General features: G+C 35.5%; 1 protein-coding gene across 9 annotated transcripts in view; it reads right to left on the bottom strand.

The window, feature by feature from the left end:
- The window catches only part of NEK1 (NIMA related kinase 1), a 152,674-nt gene that overhangs the window by 71,400 nt on the left and 65,340 nt on the right, over positions 1-15,934 (bottom strand). For 8 of the 9 annotated variants that reach the window (XM_079772092.1, XM_079772091.1, XM_079772085.1 and 5 more), the window contains 2 exons: positions 14,084-14,247; positions 7,514-7,616 (listed from right to left, as the gene is read on the bottom strand). In XM_079772092.1, coding sequence (XP_079628218.1) covers positions 7,514-7,616; positions 14,084-14,247 — 267 coding nt within the window. Of the gene's footprint in view, positions 1-7,513; positions 7,617-13,896; positions 14,005-14,083; positions 14,248-15,934 lie in introns of all 9 variants that reach the window. The other variant, XM_079772093.1, reaches the window with a different exon arrangement.

The following is a 15,934-nucleotide window of genomic DNA, read 5'->3' as shown; positions in this document are numbered from 1 at the left end:
ACATTCTTGTTGCATAGAATCAATTGTTTACATGCTGAGCATATTAATAGTAATTATTCTATTCCAATTCTATGGTTAATGATCATCTTGTCCACAGCAGAGAACTAATTCAATGGTACTGAAAACTTGTTTCCTTTTCCCCAAAGAGGCAAGAGAAAGGTACCATGAACTATCTCTCCAAGAAGATAAGGGAGATAGACTTCAGGTAAAAACTACAAGTGGCAGTATCAGGGAACTGCAATAGTCTGATATTGCTAAAGTTTAAGGGATAAAGAAGGTAACAGAGAGAGGGAAATCAAGAGCAGTGAGAAAGCCAAAGGATGAAAGCTTTGTGCTAAGCTGGAGAGGTTTTAATTTACTCTCAAAGCAATGAAGAACCACTAAATAACTCTAAGCACATGAGCAATGTGTTCAATTTTGCTTTAGAAAGATCACTTTGGCAGCTCAAGTAATAGATGTGTTAGACTAAATCAAGATTAGAAGTAAAGAGATGAAAGAACTAGCAAGAGATAATTATCTCAACTACAGCAGAAATAATAAAAACAGAAAGGAGGAGATGGATGTAAGACATCCAGAAAGTAGAAAACACGGGATTTCATTACTGACTGGATATGATTTGGGTGGGACAGTGACAGAGAGGAGATACCAAAAGATGTCTTGAATTCCCAGTAACTCAAACCAGAAACTTCAACATCAAGCCATCTTTTGATGGTGATTCTCTACAGCAGTATGGGTAACACATGAAGGCCAGTGGGTTTGAAGACAATGACATGAATTTAGTTTTGGAAATAGTAAGGATGAGGTACCCGGTAAGATGGTTCAGGTAAGATGAAATAAGCACATGCCACCCTTATTTCCCACTGAATGTAACTATAAAATCTACAGAAATCTCCATAAAATCAGAGTACTCTCTAAAGAAAAATCAGCAGGAAAATTAGAGAACACCAGAACTCAAAGTACCGTGTTAGCAAACATGTGATGAGTGTACCACTCTTTAAAAAACACAGTTATCTTCTACCTAAACCTAACTTGGAACTCCTGAAACTGAGCACTCTGGTAATGACAGAGATGAGAGAAACCTTCTTGTTCTGGGTTAAGGAGTAGGAGGGACTCTCAGTGAAAACTCAGGGAGCAGGTAGGAAATCTCCCCCTTTTTTCTTTTTCTCTTCTTTTTTCCCTTTCTCTTGTGTCACAGCCCCCAGGAAAGCTCACTGCTGTGGTGAGAGCTGAGACAGCAACAGGAGCTTATAGGAACTAAAACTCAGGAAAGACAAGGTCTCCTGGGACACTAAAGCTCCAAGAAGGCAGAGTCAAAACCTGTGCCGCCTCCGTTCTTCTTTTCTCCCTCCCCGTTCCTCCCTCCACTTGGTCCCAGAAGTGGTAAAATCCTAGATATATGAGTCTTATATCTAGAATAATGAAAAGTGAAGCCCCAGAGAATAGGAAAGCATCAAGTCTATGGCATCAGAAAAATGACCCCATAAGTTATTTATAAAGTCCCAGGCTCACCTATTACCTGTGTGTATGTGGATATAATCGTGTTCTGCATACCAAAGACTTTGAGCATGGAGCAAAGAAACAGACTTCTACCCAGATCCCAGACAGACCTCACTGGGCAGTGCACACATGGGAAGGATCTGAAGGACATTGTAAAGCTATGAGAAAGGAAGTGTAAGTAGAACCACAGTACACAGAAGAAGGGTCAGGAACTTGCAGCCTGAGCCTACAAGCCAATTGCCTGCTAAAACAAATATAATCTATAATCTCCATAAAATTTAAACAAAACCCAGAGTCTAATAGTATAATATTCCAAATGTCCAGGACACAATCCAAAATTAATCAGCATACGAGGAACCACAAAAATCTCAACTTCCTTGGGAATATACAATAAACATAATTAGATGACACAGATGGTAAAATTATCTAAAAGAAACTATTATAAAAGTGCTTGAACAGCAATAAGCAGTGGTTAAAAAAAAGATTAAAATAGAAGGTATTAGAAAACAAAGAGAAGACAGAAAAAGAAAACAGATAGAAACACAAAATAAAAATACAATTACCAAAACAAAACACTCACTAAATGGATTAAATAAAGTAAAATGAGTATAAAAAGGGAAAAAGTAATGAACCAGAAAAGAGAACAGAAATTATCTAAACTGGATAACCGAGAGAAAAGAAATGAGCAGAGTTTCACAAACCTGTGGAACAAGTTCATGTCATCAGAGAACCAGAGAAGAGAAAGAGTACAGTGTTGAAAAATAGCTGAAGAAATAATGGTTCAAAATGGTATAAGGCCCTAACCAGTGTGGCTCAGTGGATAGAGCATCAGCCTGCGGACTGAAGGGTCCCGGGTTCGATTCCAGTCAAGGGCATGTATCTTGGTTGCGGGCACATCCCCAGTGGGAGGTGTGCAGGAGGCAGCTGATTGATGTTTCTCTCTCATCGATGTTTCTGGCTCTCTATCCCTCTCTCTTTCTCTCTGTAAAAAACATCAATAATATATATATTTTTTTAAATGGCATAAGGCAAAGACCTACAAGTTCAAGAAACTTAACAAACCACCAACAGAATAAACCTAAAGAAATCCAAACCCAGAGACAACTTAATCACACTGCTGAAAACTAAAGACAAAGAAAAAAATCTTGGAGCATCTAGAGACAAATAAGACATTACCTAGAGAAAAATAATTTGAATAGTCTCATCAAAAACTATAAAGTAACATTTTTAAAGAGAAAAATGAAATAAACTGTTAACCCAAAATACTACATCCAGCAAAAATACTGTTTAGAAATAAAGATGTTTAAACTTCTTGTTTAAAAATAAAACTAAGAGGATTTATAGCCAGTACACCTGTTCTAAAATAATAAAATTTCTTCAGATGGAAGAAAATGATATAAGAAGGAAACTTGGAAAATTAGGAATGAAGGAATACCAAAAGAAATAGTAAATATTTGGTACGTATTCCAAAGTATTCCTGTTTTCTTGAGTTTTTTATATGTTTGAAGTTATAAGCAAAAATTATAACATGGCCTGATGGAGATTTAAATTGTATGTAAATGTATTTGTAATATAAAAAACAACTATGGCAAAAAAAGTTTAAAGGGAAGAAAGTAAAGGGACCTATATGATAGAAAGATTTCTACATTCTAATTGAAGTAGTAAACTATTGTTTATTGTGAAAAGTGAAGTCTGTTTCTTTTTAAAAAAAATATGTTTTATTGATTTTTTACAGAGAGGAAGGGAGAGGGATAGAGAGCTAGAAACATCGATGAGAGAGAAACATCGATCAGCTGCCTCCTGCACACCCCTCACTGGGGATATGCCCGCAACCAAGGTATATGCCCTTGACCGGAATTGAACCTGGGACCTTTCAGTCCACAGGCCGATGCTCTATCCACCGAGCCAAACTGGTTAGGGCTGAAGTCTGTTTCTTAACCCTTTGCACTAGCTTGCTTTTTTCTCGATTCCTTTATTCTAATGCTAACCGTGTCGAGTCACACTCAACATCCGAGTGCAAAAGGTTAATCCTGTTATCAACCACTAAAAGATATATAAAAGAAAGTTATAGCCAAAATCACAAAGATTAAATGAAATTAAATAACAAGAAGTATTCAAAATGTCTAAAGTCAGCAAGATTTTAGAAAGAGAAACAAAAACAGAGGGAAGAGAAAACAAACAATAAAATATCATACCTAAATCTAAATAAATCAATAATTATATTTGATGTCATTAAATGTAATAACATGATATAATTACATTAAAGACACCAATTAAAAGAAATTGTCCTGGCCTGTGTGGCTCAGTTGGTTGAGCATTGTCCCATGCATCAAAAGGTTGCTGGCTCGATTCCGGGCAGGGGCAATTTCCCAGGTTGTGGGTTTAGTCCCCAGTTGAGAGCGTGCAGGAGGCAGCCGATCTCACACTGATGTTTCTTTCTCTCTCTTTCTCCCTTCCTCTCTAAAATCAATAAATATATAAACATTTTTTTTAAGGCAGGAATTATTAGAAAGGATTTAAAAAATCCGCACATAGACTAACTACAAAAAAACTCACCTCAACCAATCATTATAGATTAAAAGAACATAGAACTATAACTATGCCTGTCACACAGTAAGCACCTAATATATGATCAATGTTTACAATATCAGTACTATAATCATAAAATTGAATGGAGTGGGAAAGATTACTGTTGAATAGAGGAAGTTATAGTCTTCTCTGAGACTAGAGAAAACAAAGAAAGATTGGATACCATGATGGATAAATTTATAAGTATGGAGGCAGAATATCTGAGGAAATGTGAGACTCTTAAGCTTAATTTTCTCTGTAAAGTAAAATAATTATTTTCATAGAGAAGGATGAAGGACAAAATCATTGAGGAAAATTCCCACTGTGGGCAATAGGAGAGGCTGTTGACCATGAAGCTATAAAATGATTGTTGAGTAGGACTGACAGCTTGGCAGAAATCATAAATCATAAACTGATCTGACATTAATCATTAGAGCTTTAATTTTGTCCAGCACTGCTCAGAAGCTTGAGTGTATAAATAGTCCATTCACTAGCTAAATTAGACATAATAAGGAGAGATATACCAACTCAGTAAAAAGGGCTCCCCAGGGAGGACAGGCTAGTCAATTATACTTATTAATATAAGTGAGTGAATGTAATTTTCATGTTACTCCAATGAGTTTAAAGGCATCTCTTTTGAAAGCACATAAATGTCCATCAACTGAAGTATAAATTTAAAAAACTGTGGTATAAGCATACAATAAAATATGACTCAAGAATTTAAAAAGAACAGACTACTGACAAACATCATCCTAAAAAATTATAGCCCATATGATCGATAATTTTATATAAAATTCCAGAAAAGACAAAACTATAGTACAGGAAACAGATCCGTGCTTGCCTATGGCTGGTAGTAGACTGACTGTAAAGGGACAAAGGAAAATCTTCCCCCCAATTTTATTAAGATATAATCGACATATAACATTGCATCAGTTTAAGGTGTACAACATCATGATTTTGGGTATATGTATATACTGAGAAATGAGTACCACAATAAATTTAGTTAATATCCATCATTTCATATAGTAGCAATTTTTTTTCTTGTGGTGAGATGAAGAAACTTTTAAGAGCTGATGGAGTCATGCTATACCATGCCTGTGGCAATGGTTAAATGACTATATATCTTCTAGACTGCAGCACACAGCCCCAAACAAAGCTTAGCAGTTTCCCTGAGTTAAGGAAATAGCAGTCAGAACTTGAGAAAGTTGAAGATCACTAAAATCTGCAGGATGGTGTACCAAAGAACTGAGAGTTGCACAGAGAGGAATACTGGAGATTTGTAGGGGATTTCCTCTGAGCTTCTTGCTGAGTGACAACAGCATAATGTCAACAATATCTCAGGTTTACTTAGGACTGGGAATGTTTAATTCTTCCAACAGCCAGAGTGGAAAGACCTCCAATCACAGGGCATTAAGTCCTCAAGAGTACTGCCCCAGCAAGGGGCCAAATTAGTTCTAGACTGAAGACTGTTCTGGACCTGCCTAGCAAAGCTAGGAGCAAGCCTTGCAAGACTCAAACTATTCCATGTAACTTAACTGCATCCCAGAATAAAACCCCAATATATTAAAAAAGAAAGATAAAATACACAATGCCTGGTATCCAATCACAAATTACCAGGTATAGACTCAGGAATGATAAACAAAACAGAATTAGTACACAAGGTCATTAAAACAGCTATCACAATTATATTTCACATGTTCAAGAAGGTAGAGAAAAGAATAAGTATTATAAAGATAGACATAAAAAGTATTAAAATTAACTAAATACACTTTAGGAGATAAAACATTTAATATCTGAGGTAAAAAATATATAATATCTGGATGGGATTCAAAGCAGATTATACAAAGTGGAAGAAAATTAATGCACTTTAAGATATAGTAATAGAAGCTATCCAAAATGAAACATAGAAAAAAGAGTGAAAATAATTGAACAGAACATAGCTGTTGAGAGAGCATCACAAAGTCTAATATATGGGTACTGAGCATTCTAGAAAGAAAAAGAGAACAGAAAAATTTTGTTGAAGAAATGACTGCAATTTTTCCAAATTTTGATAAAAATTATAAACCCAGATCCAAGACGCTCAATGAGCCCCACAAAATAACCATGAAGAGTACATCAAAATACAGCATAGCATAATTAAATCGCTTCCAGAGATAAAGAGAGAATGTTAAAAGCCATCAGAGGAAAAAAAACACATTACATCTAGAGAAAAAAAATAAGAATAATAGCAGACTTCTGGTCAGAAATAGACATGCCAGACGATAAGTAGAGTGATATCTTTAATGTACTGAAAGAAAAAAAACTTTCAACCTATAATACTATATGCAACAAAAATCTTTTTCAAAAAGACAGCAAAATATTTGTTGAGACAAACACTGAGCAATTTCACCAGCAGACCAGCACTACAAATTATCATTTAATAACGAGTACAAAATAAGGACATTTCCCAACAAATCTTGCAAAGTTTCTCTTGAAAAAGATTACCAGAAGACATTCTCCAGCATGAAGAAAAATAAACTGAAGGAAGAATAGGAGGATGTAAGGAACAATGCTACAGGAAAAAAATCTGTAAATCTTGATAATTCTAATAACTGTTTTAAAACATTTTAAATTAAAACCTATAACTAAAATTCCTGATGCTGTTAACATGGGAGGTATGGGGCAAGGGAAAAATGCTGGAGGATCTCTTCTACTATCTATAAGCAGCATAAAAGTAGAGATTAATTTCAGATATTAGAGAAACATAAACTACTGTTTGTTAAAAGGGTAACCATTAAAAAACTTAGCTATCTTTCTATGACATATTTCAAAGAAAAAAAATCCTAAATTGGAATAACTGCATTAACTCATAAAGTTGCCACTTATGAACTTACAGTAGATATGTCTAATCAAAATATGTTACCATATAATTGACCTATTTCCTATGTGAGCATGATGCTTCATGGAGTGCTGAGCTGAGAGAAATAATCAGTGTGTACCTCTATAAGTCATAACTTTTAATACACTTTTGTTTCTAATTTGCTATTGAGTAAATGTGTAATTACACATACTTATCCAAAATTTATTTCCCTTTTTCTTTACATTCTCTGCTACTTAAAAGTATTTAAAACCAAATACGGAGAAATAAAATGAGCAATAATATAAAAACTAATTTATTCACTATAAATATCTAGGTTGCTACACTTACTTTAGCTATTTTTAAAGGAAAGATACAGCCATGAACTTACTCCCAATTAATCAAATCAACAACAGAATTTTACCCTAACTTTAAAAGATATAGCAGAAGAGGAGTTAAATAAGTTAAGACACATCAGAACTTTACATTCTGCCAATGTTTAGAGGAAATGTTTGTTAAAGATTACAGTTCTTTTCATTTATACCTACCTTATTCCAGACCTTCACTTTGAATACTAATATATTCAAAAACCTCAAGAGAAAAAAATCATACCATATGTCCTTCAGCTCGAGCTTTATTCTGCCTTGCTTCCCATTTTCGTTGTAGGTACTCTTCTACTTGTTTAGCTCTTTCCACAGCTAGCTGCCCCCTTTGCCTAGATAATATAGATAAATAGCAAATTCAGAAATTCTGAACATTAAATATTCCATAAAGTTAAAAATTATTCTAAATCTTTTCTTTGTTGCAGAATATGAAAAAAGGCTGATATGTAATAAAACCTTCCTCTATAATGAAGAAATACCTACATGTATATTAGTGTCTACTACCTAGAACAAATTCTTTACTGTTTTAAGTAGAAATAAAATCTATACTATTATTCCAAATCTTAACAAGGTTACTCTTACATTTATTTAATCAATTCTACTTATAGATACATAAAATTATTTTATACTATACTTAATTAAAGAAGAATCTCAATAGCTTCCAAGTACAGGCAGTCCTCGGGTTACATCGGACTCAACGTACGTCGTTTCGTGGTTATGTCGCCATCTCCCATTTATTTATTTTTTAAAAAAAGTTCCGTCATTTCGACATATGTACATACGTGCTTTATATTTTTTATTATTTATTTACCACAAGGTCAGGAATTGTTATCTTTTAAATTTTTTTTACTGTTTCACTTCATTACTGCTCTGTATGTGCTCCATGTGAGTGACATAGGTGCTTATGTAGGTGGGTTCCGACTTACAGCAAAAATCGAGTTACGTCACGCCTTAGGAAAGGATCTCCGATGTAACCCGAGGACCTACTGTAGTTAAGTGTATTTCAGAACTCTGTATAAAATATATCTAAGATCTTTCTCTTAATTAGTATTGAAATAAAATTAAAGCAGTATAGTAGCAATTTCAAAAATGAATAAAAAGTTTATTTGTGTGAAATTTCAAAAATACAGTAAAAAGCAATGCCTGAATTCCTTAAATATCAGCACTATGAAAAAGTAAAATAGTTATGTTAGGAAAAAAATGAATAGCACAGTTATTTGTTTTTATTTTTTCCAATTATACGTCTCTATCTTCCTTTGGCAATTACTAAAGACTGTAAGCATGTTGAGTCCAGACTACAAATAAAAATATCAATAACATTTATTGAACATCTAATATATATTGTGCCTATTACCATGCTAAGTATAGGAGACACAAAAATAAATACAACCCAGACCCAGTAATCACAGAACTCAGAGCATAGTATCAACTCCAGTACATTTTGGAGGTGAGGAACCAAGACGGAGTTTTTGTCTGTGCTCCTATTGGGATTCTGGCTACTAAAGCACACAAGCTTCCTACAGCCTTTCTTTAGGACCGTAACCAAGTTATGGTCTGAAAAACACATGCAATAATGCCTTTTCTGTCTTCTGGTAGGTTTAAGCACTTCTGATTTTTATGCCTCAAATAATAATTTCCTTTACATGTTTTGTTAACTACTAACTGAAATATAAACATTTTTTTAGAAATGAAATTAAGCTATTAAAACTTAAAATCTGTTCCACCAAAAAGCTATGAATGAACGTGCTCTCAGGTTCATTTACCTTATGTGATGCTTAAAGGAGATTATTTTGAAATTTCCATCCCTGGAATTTTCTAGGATTAGATAATCTCTAAAGCTGGTTAAGAGCCTTTTATTATGACTCTCAGATATGTCTAGGTAGCTAAATTTTAATCTAGTTCCACATTACCAAATTCAGAAAAACACTGCACCCAAGCCATGGTAGCTTGAGTAGATTAAGAATAATGAAGGAGAAAGTTGTTTATGCCTCTGTAGTGCACTTGTGCTATACTCTACCAGTCATAGTATGCACTGCATAGCTCTGAGATTAATAAGGTACATCTGGTCTGGATGCAGCATGTGTCCTCAATATATATAGGCAAGGCTGTATCCTAGCCTACTATAGCCCTATTTAAATAAAGCTGGGCTTAAAAAGGGTAGACAAAATTTCAGAGGGTATGATGCTGTCATGTCTCCTGAAACTACAGGTTTACTGTTAGGCTCTTTTGGGGGGTCCTGGAGGCTTACACCACCATCTGTAATTAGATAAAATTTCTGATCTCTTCGGTATGTGTCTTCACTGCATCAACTTCCTTCTTTAACCTTTACAGAAGTAAACTGGGTTTTATTTTCCATCCTAAGATACTATGTCTAATATTTGTCAGTCTGAACCTCCAACTGACATATGTTAATACAACAGGTGCACAGAATTATTTTGCTAAAATCCTGGTTATATGTACTATAGCTTTGATTTATAGACTTTTCACACCATTTATATTTATACTAGTGGCCTGGTGCACATATTCATGCACATTGAAAGGAAATTAATTAGAAGAAATATTTTAATATCGTTATTTGCCTTTTCTCTATAATAGAAGTGTCAGAGATGAAAGAAAATTTGTAAAATATATATAAAATAATATATAAATTGATTAATAAATAAACAATAACATGAAATAACGAAGACATGATATAAAAACAACAAAAGCATGATATAAAAACAACATTGATTAAAAACAATGACTGATAAGTTGATTAAACTTATTCTAATATCTCCCTTTATACCACATTAAGAGTAAAAACACTTTAGAGTGCTTGACTAATTTCCCTTGTGATAAGTATTTACAACTTTAATGTCACACGCTCTTCGAATTCGAGAGAAAGCAACATATAACTGAGCATGTACAAAAAAGTAGGAATATTCCTATTCTGTCTAGAGTTTGTCCTTGTGATTTATTAATAGTCATCGTAAATGCTGGCATCACGGGAAACTGTCTTTGAATTAATTTAAATGGGAGGCCAGTGTCAGGCAGGGACAAATATCGTGTGACAAATCAATTCTTGGAATCAGAACCACCTCTCCTTCTACAGGTCCTGTTAATACTTTAGCTTCAATTACGTTAGGTTGAAATCTTGTGATAATAAACCTAGTACCATTACAAAGGCCTCATTCTATATAATAAAAGCCTAATATGCTAAATGTCCGGTTGACCAGATTTTCTGTTCAACCAATCAAAGCATAATATGCTAAGGCTCAACTGCTCGCTATGACGTGCACTGCCCACCAGGGGGCAGACGCTCCAACCAGTAGGTTAGCTTGCTGCTGGGGTCTGGCCTATCGGGACTGAGGAGACAGGCCGGAAACGCCCTGGAGCCCTCCTGCGGTCCCTCCCCAGCTGGTTAACCTCCTGCGTCCTTCCCCGGCCCCAATCATGCACCTGTGGGGTCCCTCGGCTTGGCCTGCACACTCTCGCAATCTGGGATCCCTTGGGGATGTTGGAGAGTCGGTTTCAGCCCGATCCCACAGGCCAGGCTGAGGGACCCCACTGGTGCACGAATTTGTGCACTGGGCCTCTAGTTTAATATTAAGATTTCTCAGTAGCATGATGATTGCACCTACTTTCAATTTTAATTTATGACACAGCATTCCTGGAAGAGTAATACTATTAAGAAATTCGACGGGAAAATTTTCCTTTTTGGCATCATCCATTGAATCAATGGAATCATCCCTCATATAGGTGTGAAAATCTCCATTGAGTATATCCAAAATTTCTTCATTTATGAACATGCTAATTTTTTGGACAAAGAATCACATGTTTACATATATATTTTAATATTATCTACAGATATACTATTTCCAAAGGCAGCTTCAATAATAGATCCATTACAAATCATTTCATGGGGGATTTCAATAATATCCATTCCTAAATGAAAACTGCTATCAAGTTTGCCATCTCCAAGTTTTACTAATCATTCGCTATAAGCAGAATTCTCTGATCTCATATTTGTTTTAAGAGACAACTGTCTGAAACACCCCCAAACACTACAGAACTTTAAACTCATTTGTACTATAGCCAATCGCATAGCTGTTAGTCTTCAGATACATTCTGTGGCGGACACCAGCTTCTTTAAGCATCAGAGGTACGTTGTGCCAATAGTTGGTCTTCAGACATATTCTGTCAATGCTGCTTTCTTTCAGCTTCAGAATGTCAACAAAAATAACCAAATTCATGATCGACAAGGACAGATAGAAACACACATGTGCAATTGGCGCCAGCAAGAGCTTTATATGTATCGCACATGCACAAGTCAACATTTATTTTTAAACTAGAGGCCCAGTGCAATCCGGGACCCCTCAAGGGATGTTGGATTGCTGGTTTCGGCCCAATCCCTGCAGGCCAGGCTGAGGGACCCCGCCAGTACACAAATCTGTGTACCGGGTCTCTAGTATGCATATAAGATCTTTGGTTAATCTCTTCTCGCCCTCCTCTCTCCCCCTTCACTTTGAGATTCATCAGTCTGTTCCATGTTTCCATGCCTGTGTGTGGAGCATCTGCCCCCTGGTGGTCAGTGCATGTCATAGCTACTAGTTGAACAGTCGAGCGGTCACTTAGGCTTTTTTTTTTACTTTTCTTTTTTCTTTATTGATTAAGGTATTACATATGTGTCCTTATCCCCCCATTGCCCTCCCCCCCCCCCTGCTCATGCCCTCACCACCCTGGTGTCTGTGTATACTGGTTATGCTTATTTATATGCATGCATACAAGTCTTTTGGTTGATTTCTCCCCCTTACCCCCACCCTCCCCTATCTTCCCTCTGAGGTTTGACAGTCTGATCTATGCTTCTCTGTATCTGGATCTGTTTTTGTTCATCAGTTTATGTTGCTCATTATTTTCCATAAATGAGTGAGATCATGTGATATTTATCTTCCTCTGACTGGATTATTTCACTTAGCATAATGCTCTCAAGTTCTATCCACGCTGTTGCAAATGGTTAAGAATTCCTTTTTTACCGCAGCGTAGTATTCCATTGTGTAGATGTACCACAGTTTTTTAATCCATTCATCTGCTGATGGGCACTTAGGCTGTTTTCAAATCTTAGCTATGGTAAATTGTGCTGCTATGAACATAGGGGTGCATATATCCTTTCTGATTGATGTTTCTAGTTTCTTGGGATATATTCCTAGCAGTGGGATCACTGGGTCAAATGGGAGTTCCATTTTTTAGTTTTTTGAGGAAACTCCATACTGTTCTCCACAGTGGCTGCACCAGTCTGCATTCCCACCAGCAGTGCACGAGGGTTCCTTTTTCTCCGCATCCTCGCTAGCACTTGTCATTTGTTGATTTGTTGATGATAGCCATTCTGACAGGTGTGATCACTTAGGCTTTTACTAGTATATATACATGTAGACTGCCAGTGTGCGTCATATGCACTGTCCAGTCAGTCGGTCACTTAGCCTTTTATATATATAGATACACTTACTTTAGGAAGATTTGACTAATATAAAACAAAGTAAAGCCAAACCAATTATATAACACCAGGGGATAAAAGCCACACATAAAATTTGCTTTGCCATCTCATAAAAAATAGGCATTTATATGTGAGTCTTTATAGCCTTCCTTTCACAAAAATGGAGAATCTACAATTAGCTTAACACTTCAGGCTACTGTACATTATTCAATAACTAGAGGCCCGATGCATGAAATACGTGCAAGAGTAGGCCTTCTTTCCCCCGGCTGCTGGCACCGGCTTCCCTCTGGCACCCAGAACCCAGGCTTCCCTCACAGCCCCGGCTTCATCCAGAAGGCGTCCAGAAGTACGTCCAGTCTAATTAGCATACTATGCTTTTATTATTATAGATGTTAATTTATATTCACCTCAATTATTTATCTCCGCTTAACTACCTTTAATCATATTTTTTAATTGGGGGATCATAAAGTATTCTCCTTAAAATAACAAGAAAGAGGTAATGTTTTCACAAAATGATATTCTGAAAATGTTTTATAAAAGAAATTATCTAAGAAAACATGTATGCATACTTAAGAAAAAAGGAACTATGTAAATTAAAACTATTGACTGCTACCATATTAAGTTAATTCAATGGAAGAAAAATCTGATAAACAGGACCAAAGCCATAAATTAGAAATGAATGTGAAGAGAAAACAAGCCAAGACAACAAAGAGAAAAGTGGAGTTCTAAGTGATGAGGAAAAGGAAGACAAAAAAAAACATGGCTTTGTAGTTTTGCATAAAGTGTGATTCCATTTAAATATATTCTGATTTATTTAAAGCAAGTGGATGAAATTATTACAACCATATGTTAACTCAAAGTTATCACATGTTCCTTTAAATACCACATTCAGTCTATAACATACAAATAAGCTATGAAAAAGTCAGCTGCATTGAGGAGCTATATGTTTGCCTAATCAAAGGCCAAATTTGCACCTGAGAAAATTACTGCACCCAGAAGGCAAAAAAAAGTCAATGAAATCAATGGAGAAAATATTCACAAAGTGTAGATATTAAACTAGACATGACATAAAACAAAATTACAAACAAGGATGCATTTATGGATCATTACAGTCCGAACTGTTAGCATTGGCTTAGTTACACATGGTCTTCAATCTCTTCAAAGTTTTTCTGATAGCATCAGAATTAGAGAAATAGTGATGAACTGCAGCCCCATTGGGAAATCCTGAATGTACTCCAGGTGATACTCCTCTTTAGGTAAATATGCACAATGACTTTTACTACTTTCTCTGAAGCAAAGCACAAGCAACTTCTACAGAACACAGCCTACCTTTCTGGAAGCCTTCGGCCATATATTTCTCCTTTCCATTTAGCTTCATTATCTTCTGCTCTTTGTTGCTGCATTCGATCAAAAATAGCATGATAATGTTCATATTGTCCCCGAGGAGAAAAAGATGATGAAGCCACAGCCCCTCCACTGCCAAAAAAGGTAGCCTAGGAATTTTTAAAAAAAAAGAGCTCTCAAATGATTATCTCATAATACCTAAAACACCCATACCATCCTCAAAAGAAAAAAAATTCAACACTTGACTTTTAAAAGGCAATTATCTAATTTGAAAATATTAATAAACATATTGCCTAAGGAAAATGTCTTCCCACTATATTATAATCATTAATAAAAAAGTAATATGCTTTATAACTAACAATAAAGCATAATTTAATGCAACAAACAAAAATATAAAATGTCACTAAGTTCATGTATATAGGAAAAAATCTGGTCTTAATTAACATGTTTTGAAACAAGATTCTAGTATACATTTTATGTGATCCCATTCTTTTAAGTTTAAATATGTATAGCTTATAAGTAAAGCAGAGCTGCTTTTGTAACATTCAAAATTATATTTAACAAAAACATTTGCATATGGTATTTAACATACTCCAAATCCTTCAATTCAATAAGCAATGAAGACACAAACACCACTGAAACATGCTCTAGGTATAAATAAAAGAAACAAAAACACCATATAGATTCTTAAGCACAAAACTAGAAAAATATTTCATGCCTATGGCAAATGAATGGTTATAGGCACACTCTAAAGAAGTCGGTACTGAGCAAATTTACAAAATAGAAAAAAAAATTGTCAAAAGTAAAAAAATCTGTAAAAATAAAAAAAAAATAAAGAAAAAAACTGGAAAATATATTGTTCAACCCAGCCTTGAAAGCAATGGAGAGAGAGAGAGAGAGAGAGAGAGAGAGAGAGAGAGAGAGAGAGAGAGATATTTTAAATGAGCCAGAGTATTAAAGCAAAAATAAACAATGTATGTATATATTTGGGTGTTGGCAGTAGGGGGAGGAATTAGGAAGATATATAATTAGAAGGAAGGCAAATAGGGGGCATTAAGCTTGGTCATAAAAGGTTGGTACAGCTAACTACTATCAAACCTGGGTGTTTGAGTTCATATAATAAACAACAGAAAGCATTTATAAACTTTCTAGTGGGAATAAAATACAAAAACAGTTTTTAAGAAGTTCAGTTACGGCAAATTAGGCATAACAGAGAGAACAAGGTTGAGGATAATTAGAAGACTTGTTGCCCTGATGCCAAGTCAAGAAGCCTAGAAATAAAAGGCATTCAACTAAAAAGTAAGTGATTGTAGGGAGCGGCTAGAGTTAAGCCTAGGATTGACCTGTGGCAGAGCCACAAACAAGTCCCAGCTTAGAGGGCAGAGCCCTCTTAGCATAATTAAGCTTGACCTTGTGGCCACCCCCTAGATCCTTCCTAGGTAGCTAATGGGCTGTGGGAGGTGCAACAAGTGCTGCCAAAACAAGTGAAACTCACAAGAACATTGTAACTATGTTGACCAGCTCCTTGTTTGTCTCTGACTATAAAATAAAGCCTCAGCTTACAGGCTGGGGTCTTTCTGTATCCTTATCCAGGCACAGGAGATCCACCAAGACCCAGCTATATTCTCTTTGTCTGTCTTTTCTTCAATCCTTCACCACCCTTGGCTGAGCTGGCCTGGCACAAGTGATTAAGGGAGTTCTGGATTCTCTATGGGAATGATGAAGGATAAAAGCAAAAACATAAGGATATAACCTCAGACACATAAGAATTCAAGCACAAAGAAAACTCAAAGTTAGAAAATAGAGATATCAGAAAAGGGTAAGAGTTAAAAATAA

This window comes from Cnephaeus nilssonii (assembly GCF_951640355.1).
Source record: "Cnephaeus nilssonii genome assembly, chromosome: 5".
NCBI lineage: Eukaryota > Metazoa > Chordata > Mammalia > Chiroptera > Vespertilionidae > Cnephaeus > Cnephaeus nilssonii.
This window is presented reverse-complemented; position numbering and strand designations above follow the sequence as displayed.